This window comes from Euprymna scolopes, chromosome 2 (genome assembly GCF_053919585.1).
Source record: "Euprymna scolopes isolate OS-2025 chromosome 2, ASM5391958v1, whole genome shotgun sequence".
Taxonomy (NCBI): domain Eukaryota; kingdom Metazoa; phylum Mollusca; class Cephalopoda; order Sepiida; family Sepiolidae; genus Euprymna; species Euprymna scolopes.
Genome location: NC_136483.1, coordinates 61,957,036 through 61,971,719, shown reverse-complemented (window position 1 = coordinate 61,971,719; position 14,684 = coordinate 61,957,036). Strand labels below are relative to the sequence as shown.

Sequence of the window (14,684 nt, the reverse complement as noted above, 5' to 3'; positions counted from 1 at the left end):
CCCCAGACATGCATCCACACATTTCTATCCTAAGCATTTGTATCATTTTTAACATTTTTTAATTTAATTATTTTTTATGTTCCTGTTTTGAAATAATTTTAAAATTATTGTTCAGCAGTTTGAAGGGAAGATTCTATTAGTGTATCTAGGGAACTTAACAATGAAGGGGTGCGATTTTACTGCCTGTCGAGTTGTATATACGTCGAGAGGACACAAATGCTATGAGTTCATCAGAGTACATTTCATTAAAATATTTGTAAAACAAGGATGCAACATTGCGGCGATAGGACAGAGGTTGGAACTTGGTCGACAGTGCGGGACCTATTAGATTTGAGACGCTTTTCTGAATCCTGTCTAAGAGTTAGAGACTAATTGTAGATGCATCAGCTCAAATGTGGCAAAATACTCCATGCATGAGCGAATTATGACTTTGTTTACCAGAGTGTTTAAAAAAAACTGTTGTGCGAATAATCTAGAATAGAAGAGATGACTGTGACACTATTATTGGATGAAATGTTTGCTGAAGAATTCACTGTGAGAAGAAGCGAAGTGGTAGCTGCTCCACTTCACTAACCGCCTTAGTAAAATCACTTCTCAAAAGATTCGCCAGTTCAATGAAGTGACATTCACGAAAGACCCCCACAGACTTGGTTTGCTTCCGTTTCTATGGGGTCGGGCTGTATCACATCAGTTTTCTCAGAAATGACGTAATGAAAAAAAACCTTCGGTATTCGCCACGCACAATTTTGAATGTACCGTTAAATTGCAAGAATTAGATCAACCTTTATAGATTCAGGTTGTTTCCGATCTATAACCACATATGCGGATTGTCATTCTTTGCACAACCAAAAAGTAAATGTTTTGACGACACATGAACATATCAGAAGGCGATTAGTTTAGAGGATATAATTGTGTGAAAAACATAGACCCGTGAAAGGTTGAAGTAATGGTTGCAGTGAAAATGTATTCTGGTTCAATTGAATTCTTGAAACGACTATTATAACCGAGTTGGATAGACTGCAAATAATCGAGAGGAAACGTTTATTTTCAATGAAACAAATGTGATGGTTTGCGCTGATCTTAACACCAATGATATTAATTTCAATCAAAAATTCAACCAAGATATAATAAATAATTAGAGCCGCTTTATGAAAGCTGTTTAATCAATCATCCAAGAAGCTATGGAATTAGATGCCAGAGTTGAGAATGCGTACGTATTTGAACTTTACACATGGTTAAACAACGATTGACTGCTATATAAAGAAGGAACATCGCCACTCCCACTGGAGAGGGTTCTATTGATGGCGGTTAAAAAAACAAAAACACAAAAAAATAAATAAGTAAAAACAAAGTGTTAATCTTCGAGAATGAAACAAACGCGAACACTTTGACAACTAATGACGACGTGTGTCACTAATATCGCAATACGAGATCCACATAAATGAGCATGTATACATATTATTTGGAGTGAAACATTTGTGCACACAAACATATAGACACGGCGCTAGCCGAAATGAACATGTATACTTAGTTTCCTCTTACACACAAAACTCTTCTTTTACCGAGAATGTGTATTGGATGATGAAATCTCATTATTTATCCTTAACTTTGGTTGTCACAGAATTTGCTTGGACTAAATTAACATATCTTCATCTATTTCAAATGCAACATACAACATAACGGATAGATAATTTTAGACGTTAATATACGTCATCAAAAACAATGTAAAAATGCTTAACAACAGCCACATTTTTCGTCATTTAGTTATTAAAACACTGCAATAATTTACTCTTTTTGCTATTTTTTAGCTGTATCATCGTATTGCAAAACATGTCATCTAAACCGTCCACCCCGGGGATACCATTGTGTCAAGTGTGGCCACTGTGTCCGGCGAATGGATTACCATTACACGTGGTAAGATACAATCACTTTATAGCGACTTGATTCACAATTAAATACGAATATTTCTTATATGCATAAACGAAGTTTGATTTCACAATGATTTTAGCAAGTTTTACACCTAAACTGATGACATGGCAATGTGTAGTTTTTTTTTCGTCAATTATTATCCAATTATTATTAGACTTCCATCGTAAAGACATTTTTTATGAAATTGCTAAACTCATAATTTTTGTAAGATACACAAATTATAGTTTTATAATCATAAGAATGTCTATGTAATCAATGAATTTAAAAAATTAAAAAAATCATTAGCTTCTGAAATGAATATATATATTAGACATTTAATATATACGTTGACACACCAGTTCCCGTAAGATCACTGTAGTTAAGCAACGTTGAGCCTAGTCAGCACTAAAATGGGTGATCATTTTGGTAATACCAGGTGCTGTATGTGATCTTTGCTTATCTCGGCATTGTTTCCAGTAACCCTGGACATCTCTTGCCACTGGATTCAAGTAGTACCGATTCAGAATAGGTGTGGTTGAGGATTACGTAACCCTTGCCTCACGATTGCACGCGCAGCTACCCTTACAGGAGTGTCCATTGTCTCTCGAGACTACATAGAGGTATCGATTAGACATCTATCTATATTTGTGTGTGTGTGTGTGTGTGTCTGTGTGTGTACATTTCCCTACCAAATAACTCTGTCAATTTTCGGTCTACAAACTCGAGATTTGACATAAGAGGTATTGAAATTTAGGAAAAATCTGTTTAATCGGTTTTCAGCCAGAAATTTGGCTGCTAAGGGGTCAAAGTTCGACGATTTGACCTTTGAAAATTCTACCAAACTCCTCTCCCAATTTTGGGTCTAAACATTTGAAATTTTAAATGTTGGTTACTTAGACATGGATCAAACTTTTTACTTTGATTTGAGCCCCCAAATTAAGGGGTCAAAATTGGGGTCAAAGTAAAAAAAAAAAAATTGACATCTGTGGTCTCTACCAAATTACTCAGCCAATTTCTGGTCTAAACAGTTGAAATTTAACATAAAGGGTATTCAGAGAAAAGGCAAGCTTTTTAATCGGTTTGGGTCGAAAATTTGAGGTGCCAAGGGGTCAAAGTTCAAAAGATTTGACCTTTGCGGTTTCTAGCAAACTATTTAGTCAATTTTGGGTCTAAACGTTTGAAATTTTACATAACTGGTATTCAGACATGCGGCAAGAATTTTAATCAGTTTTGGGGCGAAATTTTGGCTGCCAAAAAGTCAAAGTTGAAAGAGTTAACCTTTTCAGCTTCTACCAAATTCCTCCGCCAATTTTGGGTCCAAATACTTGAAATTTTAGATGTAGGTAACGTGGACATGAGTCAAACTTTTTATTTTGATTTGAGACCAAAACAATAAATGTTAAGGGGACAAAATTGGGATAAAAATTAAAAAGAAAACATTTACCTCTGTGGTCTCTACGAAATTACTCACACAATTTTTGGCCAAATATTTGAAATTTTATATAAAGGGTATTCACACATAGGGCAAGTTATGAACAGTACATAGGGCCCAAGCAAAGCCGGGCTGAACTGTTAGTATATCTATAAAAGTGTAATTGTGTGTGTGTGTGTGTGGTGCGTGTGTGTGTGTGTGTGTGTGTGTGTGTGTGTGTGGTGCGTGTGTACATTTCCCTACCTGTTAACTACTCTGTCAATTTTCAGTCTACAGACTCGATATTTGATATAAGGGATATTGAGATTTGGGAAAATCTTTTTAATCGGTTTTCGGACAGAAATTTGGCTGTCAAGGGGTCAAAGCTCAAATATTTGGCCTTTGAAAACTCTACCAAACTCCTCCGCCAATTTTAGATCTAAACGCTTGAAATTTTAGATGTAGGTTACTTGAACATTGATCAAACTTTTTAATTTGATTTGAGCCCAAATCAATAAATGTTAAGGGGTTAAAAGTTTAAAAAAAATTGACCTCTGCGGTCTCTACCAAATTACTCAGTCAATTTTTAGTCTAAACATTTGAAATTTTACATAAAGGGTATTCAGACATGCAGCAAGTTTTTAATCAGTTTTTGGGCGAAAATTTGGCTGCCAAGAGGTCGAAGTTGAAAGATTTGACATTTGTAAACTCTACCAAACTCCTCCGCCAATGTTGGGTCTAAACCGTTGAAATTTTAGATGTATGTAGGTTACCTGAAAATGAGTCAAACTTTTTAATATATATATATACATATGTATATATATATATATTTATACTATTCATAACTTTATGTGCATATATATATATATATATATATATATATATATATATATATATATATATATATATATATATATATATATGCACATAAAGTTATGAGTAGTACATAAGGCCCGAGCAAAGCCGGGCTGAATTGATAGTTAAATCTTAAATACTATGTTTATATATATCGACAATATTTACATTCAAAAGCTATGGAGAGCAATCTCAGTTCATTATTATTCAACAATATTCTGCTATTTGTAATAAATTTCGTATTCAATCAACTACTGTTGATTCCACTGCCTATTTATGTAATGAGTCATATTGCTTTAAACACCGTCTTCTAAATTTCCAAATTAAATGACTTTAAATACATAAAAATGGCGCCACGAAAATTAACTGGAAGAACTGACCTCTTCTTCTAATAAATAAATGACATCAAACGAATGTTGATAATGAATGTTATAAACGTATAGTTGACGTCCAAATACAACTTCATTTTATTAAAATAATTAAAAAATAATTTAATTTGAAAATTGAGGAATATTTTGACATGTATTGCAACATTTAATCAAACGAAACTTCGCACGAAGCCGTTTCCGTAAATGTATAGCTTTGCACGTGTGTGCTCTCAACAAATAAATAACACAAAAGTCTTTCTATACATACGTGGCGCCACATGTTTATACGTCCTGGCCTTTCTTTCATAGTTGCTTCTTGTCGTTGGTCTTGACTGGCCGCTTCTTGTGTGGTTGTGTCGCCTCGTCTAGCGGTCGGTGACCTTCTGTTTAACTAAGACGAACAAAACTACTCATGCATGAATACGCAATGGAGACTTGCTGAGTTTTCAAGGTTTTATTTAGAGAGAAAATTTGCTCATGGTGGGGAGAGACTACTTAAACTAATCAATTATTTACTTAATTTCTATACTTAGTCTTAAGGACGGAACAAAATCTCGAGGTAAACATTCGCTTAGATTATCTATGCATTCTCAGATGCATCTCGTATGTATCATTCTCAACGAAAGTCTGGGACTCCAGAAACTTTCTATTCTCTCACCCGAACGCATGATATTATCTCTGTCGTCATATCGTTCAACTCTGTATTTATATCGCGTTTTGTCTAGGGAACTAACCTTTGATCCTCACTTTAATTATGCCACCTGCAGCTGGGTATATTTCCGTTTGCCGCCAGGTTATCTTGATAGGTACTGATGTAACACTCGCCAAAATAATATTAGTTAACTTAATCGCTACTTACTGGCGTGGGATCCCAATATATAGAAGTATATAGGAGAAAGGCAGTAGAAAAACAAACGTTGATTAACTCACCTTGAGTATAATAATAGAAAATTTGAACTATGCGTAACTTTAAAAGTTTGATTTTAACTGTAAGAATATATATTGCATTGCAATTGAGATAATAATTTGATGTTTTTCTTCGATTTGCTAGGCTGAACAACTGCGTCGGTGCAGATAATCACCATTTGTTGCTGTTATTTCTGGTTTATACTTTTTTACTCTGCCTCACAACTTTGACCTTGGTGATGTTCCATTTGTACAAGTTTCCAAAATGCATCTCCTGTGATCGGGTAAGTATCGTCTGACGCAATTTAGCACCAGCCACCTCACCCACCTCTAAAACTTTTGTTAACAATTTTTTTTTCCAAAATATTTTTTCAGTTTACTATAGATATCGACGTCTGTAACATGGCGTTGGGAATTTGTCAAATCTTCCATCGTCTTCTTCGTCGACAAAAAACAGCTGCTCGTTTCTTTCATCGGCACGTGAGTAGTTGGATGCAAGTAGCAGCTATATAAATATTGCTCTTTTCTTCTAGTTTCTGCTTTGTGACTGGAATAATAGAAAAAAATAAAAAGAACAACTATTAACTCCATTATTTGCTCTGTGATTTGATCTACTTTTTGCAGCAACTTACAGCATATGCATCTAGATGTACACCCAAAAGACAGAATAAATCTCGTTTCTCATTTGCCCTCACACAACTCTCTGTACACACACGGTGCAACATTAACCTTGAGCGGGTTGAGTCGACTTCCTACAAAGAAGGAAGTTTCTAGCGAATACTAAATTCTATCAGGGAATGTGACAATGTTAGATTTTTGCAGATAAGAGTCACTGTTGTCTCATCTAGTACTACCAGATCAAACTGTCTTAAGATACTGATTTCCTGACCAAAACTGCACCGAACATTGATGTTAATGTTTTTCCCTTATCTTTGCAAAACTCAATCATGTTCTGCGAAGTCTAAAGCAAAAACAACAATTTTCCTCTAAAAATAACCAAACCAAACATTATCAATGAATATTTGAAAATATAACGAACTTGAAAAATATTTTTATCCAAAATTACTGAATTTGGTATTAAAGAATTCGAAAAGAGTTGATATGCTGTAAAACAAAACAATCAAACCAAACCAAACCGTTGTCTCATGTACAACACCTAATATTCCAAAACGATGACCCATCTGGTACGGCTCAACTTAGGTTATTCTTGTTGTCAGGTGGTGAACCAGTTTCACTTCTGTCTTTATTTTTTATATAACTGCACAGGACATTATAAACGCAGATTTGGTGATATTTTACCGCTGTTTGGGTTGATTTTGAAAATAATATATATATATTTTAAACTGATCTAATAATGTTGTACTAATATATTTCTTTGTCTTTCCAGGAGGCTTTTTATATAAAACACAGCATCTGGCTGGTTTACATTCAAAATATTTTGTGTGTTATCATTGGTTTTCAAACTTTTGTCTCCATCGTCGTTCAGCATCTCAACATCATAATGGTAAGAATTTGTATCACTTAGGGTTTTTTTAAAATTTATTTTATTTTATTTTTATTTTTATTTATTTATTTATTTATTTATTTATTATTATTATTATTATTATTATTATTATTATTATTATTATTATTATTATTATTATATTTATTTATTTATTTTTTATTATTTTTTTTATTATAAAGTTTTACAGTTTTTATTTTTATGAAATTTCTTTACGGATGTGAATTTGCTTGCGTCGCTGTTTATAAAAATGACGAACTAAGTTCGAATCCTACAAAGTCTGTTTCGTATCGTTTTTTTTTTTTTAGATGTGTCAATCACTTTTATGTGAGTGTCCGTCCACCCATCGATTTGTCACGCATTAGTTCGAAACTGATTTTTTCATCACTAAACGCACAGATCTGTACTTATACATAAAAATACTTTGTTTATTTGTTTGCTTGTGTGTGTGTGTGTGTGTGTGTGTGTGTGTGAGTTTGTTCCTTATGGACTTCAAAACGGCTCGGCCAATTTTTATGAAGTTTCCCGCAAATATATGTCCGGAAGTGTTCTTATATAGGTTTTGTATGGGAATACGTCCGATAAATATCGAAAATCAATAATCGAAAAAATCTGATTAAAAAATTAATCCTTTTATACAGCTTAACATCGCAAGTGACAGGTGCGCATTCGAAATGATTGTTTCTGTTTAGAGCACAATCGAACCTTGATATTTGACGTTTGCATTTAAATTTTTAATACAAGTTCCCGACTAGACCAGGCAATTAATCGATTTGATTGACGAATAGGCGATTTCACCGATTTCGATGACAATAAAAGTATTAGAAGTGTGGAACATTCATTTATCCTCATTTAATCCTGTGCAACGTCGTGTCTTCCTGCTAGTTCTTTCATAAAATTGAAAGCGATCGGTAGTTATCAAAAAAAGGAAAAGGGGAGAGAAAAGAAATAGGTAGACAGAGAGAGAGAGAGAGAGAGAGAGAGAGAGAGAGAGAGAGAGAGGGAGGGAGGGAGATCCCAATACTTAGATAGGCAGAAGGAGAAGAGTGAAATGGGGTAGAAAGGAGGGTGGAAAGAAGAGGATGAATAGAGAAGGCATTTAATTGAATTAATTAATTTTTTATTGAATAACCTTTATCTAATTTACGAGAAATGTATCTACCGGTTTGGTGTCGAAACGAACAATTCCCTGACAAGTACTGACTACACGCGCACTTTAAACGAAAAGACTTAACTGAACTTAAAAATGTCTTATCTTAAGTATTACTTTGTTATATTAGTAATAATAGTGTTAGTAGCGATTAGGCTGGTTTATGGCTTATCAACTCTTTTTTCGGGTTATTTAGTGCTGGCACTCAATCATTTATACGTTCCTAGGGATTATCTCTTTGTTTTCAGTCGGTTGAGATATATAATACGAATGGATAGTAATATCTAGTATGTTTTGCTATTGCTTCCTCCGAATAATGAACGACCACTGAATTAATAACACACACACACACACACACACACACACACACACACACACACACACACACACACACACACACACATATAGATCGATAGATAGATAGATATATAGATAGAGAGAGAGAGAGAGAGAGAGAGAGAGAGAGAGAGAGAGAGAGAGAGAGAGAGAGAGAGAGACCCTTGCAAGCCGAGCATGTATAGCTAGTTAATTATAATAATAAAAGAGAGGCGGGCATGAAAATAACTTTATGACAGCTTCCACAACCTTATTTGAAACTGGGATGAGTTCTCTCTAATGTTTGACTGTTTGGAGAAACGCTTTTCGACGGAACTAACGTGACGTCTCGACTTCCGTTATTCACCGAGATCATACTCCAACCCGTGATCCGTCAATCATTCAGGAAAATTGTCTTTCATTCTGGTACCGTTATTATCCTTATTCTCTCCTTTCTAGAATGAGAGCCTTATACCGCACTGTTAAATCAGAAAAAAATATAAAAAATTATTAAAAAAAAAACAAAAAACAAATATCGGTTTATCACATCAGTAAGCAAAAAAATATTTGGTTCACCTCTGTTCCACTCGTCTTTTTTATAGGTACACAATTCCTTTTCTAAATCAATAATATGAGCAAGTAGTATTGCCAGTTTTAGAAAAAGTAAGAACTAGTCTTTTTGAATCACAAATGCAAAGAATATTTCTTTCTTCATTTGCTTTTATAACATTAAACTGAATTTCCACGAAGAGAATTTCTTTTAAATATCACGCTATCATGGGATTGCTTTCATGTGGGCTACAGCATGGTCATCTTCATATATAATGCCAATTAACATTTGCCATAAACCATCCTCATAAGTCCTCAGATGTTATTCAGTCAATTCATTATTTTCGACCTGTTCATAATATGCTTCATTTACCTATCTCGTCAACCTTTATCCTCGAGTGACCTTTGGCCTTGATAAGCTGGGAATTATTAGTAAAAATGTCAACGAATTTAATAGATAATGTTCACACTTTCATCAATTATATAGAAAAAAATACGATGGGAGATAATATGGGAATTGTTTTTTTATTTAATTGCTTCCCCACGAGAGCAGAATTAGACAAAAAACAGCTTTTTTATGTGAGAGATATTATACTCCTTAAAAAGCATGCTGAATAGGAAAAGAAACATACAGTTCCCTAGTGAAGAAGTACCTTACTGAAGACAAAGCAGATACTACAGCTTGATCCTATTCCAAAAGCTAGTTAGCGATGGGGAGTTTATAATAAAACCCTAATATATAATAAAATAATCTCTATAGTTAGAATGTTTCGAGTTGTTTGTGTTGCGGCACATCAACCGCTTTGTGGGTTATTTACTGCTTATTACAAGCATTGTCCAATAGCATTTATATGATTAGTTGAATACAATTCACTATTTAATCTACAGCACGAGAGAAATTAGGGGTTCATACCTTTCGAAACGGCATTAGTTCTTAATTGATACGATAAGATTAGAAATAAGCATCGACAATTTCATAGTCTGTGATGATATACAGTTGGAACAATAATTTTGTCGCTCTAAAGAAAACAACACAACAGATTTATTTTAAAACTCTTATTGAAAAAAAAATCAATTCAGGTAACTTAATTATATAGTAGAGCTGACATCTATTCAATGTAGCCGCCTTCAGTCTGAATCACTGCTTCAATACGAGTCCGGAACTGGGAGCATGCCTTTTCCTCAAGCTTCTGCAGGAGCTCGATGAATACTCGGCGAATTGCGGAGATCAGGCTGGCTTTGGTGTTGTGGGAGATTATGTTGGTGATGTTCTCGACGTATGACCACATGAAGTAGTCCAGCGACTTCAGGTCAGGGGAGGACAGCGGGCAGTAAAAGAAGGGTACAAAGTCGTAGCACTCCTTCTGAAGCCAAGCCTGGGTCTCTTTGGACTTGTGGGCCTGCGCTGAGTCCTGCTTCCACATCCAGGGTCTGCCAATGGTCACCTGATTGCACCAGGGGATCACCACATGCTTCAGCACATCCCGGTAAACTTTGGTGTTGACTTTTACGCAGACTTCGAAGATGTGAGGTGGCATGATGCGGTCCTCACTTGAAACCACACCAAAGGCCTTAATCGTGACCGGAAACTTCGTTGAGTTGTGCTCTCAAGCGTTAAATTGCCCGGATTTGCATTTTGAAGGTGCTGGTAATGGTTCTATTCTCATAACTTGGATCGGTAGAGAGCATGAGTTGTACAGCGGCGCATCGGTCTCGTTCGTTGAACATTGTATCACTTTCAGACATGATAAAAGGCTCGTAATGCTCTTAAGATTGTACGCAACTAGCCAACTAGTAGATGATCTGCAAAAAAAAAAAAAAAAAATAATAATAAAAAAGAAAACCGGGTTTCATTAAACGGAAATGGAATCAAGTTGTCTTTTCTAGGACGACAATTTTATCATTCCACTGTGTACATTAGCTCAATGACATCTATAGATAGATAGATAGATAGTTAGTTAGAGACAGAGAGAAAGAGATAGAGGAAGATAGAACGAGAGTAAAGAAGTGGAAGAGCTATCGACAGAATGAAAGAGTGAGAGAGAGAATGAGATAGAGATAGAGCGAGAGAGCGAGAGAGGGAGACACAAAGTGAGAGTGAGGGAGTTAGAGAGAGAATGGAATAGAGAAAGATAGAATGAGAAAGAGTAAGAGAGAATGAGAGACAACTAGATAGATAGATAGAAAGAGAGAGAGAGAGAGGGAGAGAAAGTGAGAGAAGAATAGAGAATGAGATCGTGAATGTAAAAGAGAGAGAGAGAGAGAGAGAGAGAGAGAGAGAGAGAGAGAGAGAGAGAAAATGACAGGGTTCAAAAGAGAGTCGACAACCTGATAGGTCCTGAACTGTCATCTAGGCTTCAACTTCTGTCTCATCGACGAAATGTTGCACCCCTCTGCCTGTTCTACAAGTATTTTAACGGTGAATACTCACGAACTAAAAGCACTTGTACCCCCTCGACGTGAACACCCCCAACAAACCCGACGAGCAGCTAAATCCCACCCCTTCACAGTAGAGATCCCTAGGTGTACGAAATCCTTCTACTCCAATAGTTTCTTCCCCAGAACTGCTAAACTTTGGAACTCCCTTCCTGGATTCTGCTTTCCCAACTGTACTGACATGCAGAAGTTCAAGTGTAATGTGACCATACATCTTGCCACTCATCTCCCTTCATAATGCCCCTACAACTTATGTCCCCGATAGTATCCCCTTGCGTTAAAGTGGCAATCTGCCTTGTTTGGGGTGAAAATTGAATAATAAAAAAGAGAATAAGAAAGAGAGAAAGAAAGAGTGTGAGAGAAAGTCAAAGAGAAAAAGAGTGAGTGTGTGTGTGTGTGTGTGTGTGTGAGAAAGAGAGAGAGAGAGAGTGAGTGAATGTGTGTGTGAGATTATGAACACAAGAGAAAGGGCACAAAAATTTGGTCAAAAGTCTATCGTTTGGAAATGAATAAAAAAATAAGAGTGAAACACAAAGAGAAAGATGAAAAAAATAGTTGGATGGGATATTCTCAATATACGTCTATTCAATCTGTGCGTTTAACATTTAGCCATTTCAAAACTATGCGTGACAGACTAACCGACCGACAGAGCCACGTTTAAATATGTGAGGACGCGCCTAAAAAGGAAAACTGTTTTTGGCGATTTTGCCAAAAAAGAAAAAAAAAAAAAGAAAAAAGAAGCGAAAGGCAGTAAAAAGTAAAAATGGTTTTATAAGCCAAATCAATAGTGACGGATTTGTAATTCGAAGAATTCTTGGAATTCTCCGATTTCTCACAAGAGGACTCGGTTTCATATCTTTTACACGTGACACTTCCACAAGGCTAAATAATAATTGCATCTTTATAGGTGAGAGCTCTTAACGCTCACATACACGTACTTATATATATATATATATATATATATATATATATATATATATATATATATATATATATATATATATATATATACATACACACACACACACTGACTAATTACTAATGTTTTCTGCGTGTGTTTATGTAGGAAAACTAACTAACTATATATATATATATATATATATATATATATATATATATATATATATATATCCACTGGACGACTGTTGCACTGTACCATAGCTCTTCAGTGTGGCAAGAGTAGCATTCACGTCAAGCAAGAATCGAATCTATGATTATTTAGTTGATAATCAGTGATTACCACTTAAATGCGAGTCAGGCCTTGTCATCAAGCGATATCTCAATGCTTTTATGCAAACATTGTTAACAACTATATATTATCTGCCCGGAATTTCGGACGGAACCGCCATATATATATATATATATATATATATATATATATATATATATATATATATATATATATATATATATATATATAATTGTTTTAAAGTTCTATCTGTAGAGCGATTTGCATGCGAAATGTTCTCTTTCAATATCAAGTTGATTTTCATCGTTACTTTTATCCATTCAGTTTGGGCTAAATTGTTTGGATCATAAAGATGTCAGTTGTATATAACAAAAACGACACAATTTTGAATTAGCATTTTCAATCTCCCTCTCTTTATATATATATATATATATATATATATATATATATATATATATATATATATATATATATAGTTTTTGGAAATATATATGGAAATTAAGCTATACAGATTTTTCCATGTTTCATTCTTTGATAATTCGTCAGGCGAATGGCATTTATTTGCTTCCAGAGCGAAATGTGACACAAGCTCGTTTTTAATGTGGATAAAAACCAGCTCCCCCCAAAAGGGAACTCTGAAAGTAGACAAAAATGAAAGTTGCCTTATTACAGAAAGGTTTTCCCAGCATTGACTCAGAACAAATGAACTGGTGTGTAGCATCAGAATAGTTGCTACTTCGCGGGGCTATTCCATGAAATCGATGCTGTTTATATATATATATATATATATATATATATATATATATATATATATATATATATATATATACATATATATATATATTATTATTATTATATATATATATTATTATTATATTATATATATATATATTATTATTATATATATTATTATTATTATATTATATATATATATATATAATGATTGTATATATATATATATATATATATATATATATATATATATATATATATATATATATATATATATAATGATTGTATTCCTTGATATGAACACAATTAAATTCCGGATTTTATCAAAAAGTGCTTAATGACAAGCAGAGCGTAACTACAGTATCTTTATTTATTGCAAGCATTATTGGCTACACATGGGCATAATGTTTCTGTTGTGACCTTGATGACGTCACCTCTCTAAAAGAATTGCACCAGAAACGTGTATGCATATATGCAACCAATAATATTGGTACAAATAAACATACTATATACATATTTATATATGCATTTTATATATCTATATTTTTCTATTTCGTTCTTTCTTCTTCTCCTTCTGTCTGTCCCGCTCTCTCAGTATATATATATATATATATATATATATATATATATATATATATATATATATATATACAGAGTGTCCACAAAGTCTGGCTACATTATGTAGCCAGACTTTGTTGAAACATCCTCTAGATTATGTAGCCAGACTTTGTGGGCACTCTGTATATATATATATATATATATATATATATATATATATATATATATATATATATATATATATATATATATAACATCAAAGATAATTTTAAAGCTCTTGGTATTGACATGTTCAGTTGGAAAAGTGCTTCCAATGATCCTAAAAAGTGGCAATCCTTAGTCTATCATGGCTGTGATAGTTTTGAGAAGAAAAAATATGAGCATGCAAAAATGGAGCGTAATATCCGGAAGAAAAATCTGTCAGATATATCAGGTCTGTCGGAGGATTTCATGCAGAACCACACCTGTGATTTATGCAGTAAAATGACTTTATCCGGAGCTGGCCTGGCTAGCCACAAGCGTTCACATGGAGATCAATCTTTCTTTGATGGGGTAAACTTTGCAGATGTTCTATTGGCTCTGTGGTCCGTAAATCGAGTGGAAGCCTAAAGCGTCATATGAGCGTCCACAGTAGAGCAGCACCAGTTGGCATCCTTCAATCTCAGTTTGAGTGTAACCTTTGCAACAGACTGTGTAATAGCAGGGCTGGTCTGAAGAGCCACCTTCGTTCGCACAGAAAATAGGAATTGATGCATTCTTGATCACATCTCTACATGTATATATGTGTGTGTGTATAAGTGTATATA

The 14,684-nt window shown here is 34.2% G+C and overlaps 1 protein-coding gene across 2 annotated transcripts in view; it reads left to right on the top strand.

The window, feature by feature from the left end:
* Positions 1 to 14,684, top strand: part of LOC145291536 (palmitoyltransferase ZDHHC21-like) — a 250,564-nt gene that overhangs the window by 75,077 nt on the left and 160,803 nt on the right. For both annotated transcript variants that reach the window (XM_080137537.1, XM_080137545.1), the window contains exons 4-6: positions 1,809 to 1,914; positions 5,594 to 5,732; positions 6,836 to 6,952. In XM_080137537.1, the coding sequence (XP_079993663.1) occupies positions 1,809 to 1,914; positions 5,594 to 5,732; positions 6,836 to 6,952 (362 nt within the window). The remainder of the gene's footprint in view (positions 1 to 1,808; positions 1,915 to 5,593; positions 5,733 to 6,835; positions 6,953 to 14,684) is intronic.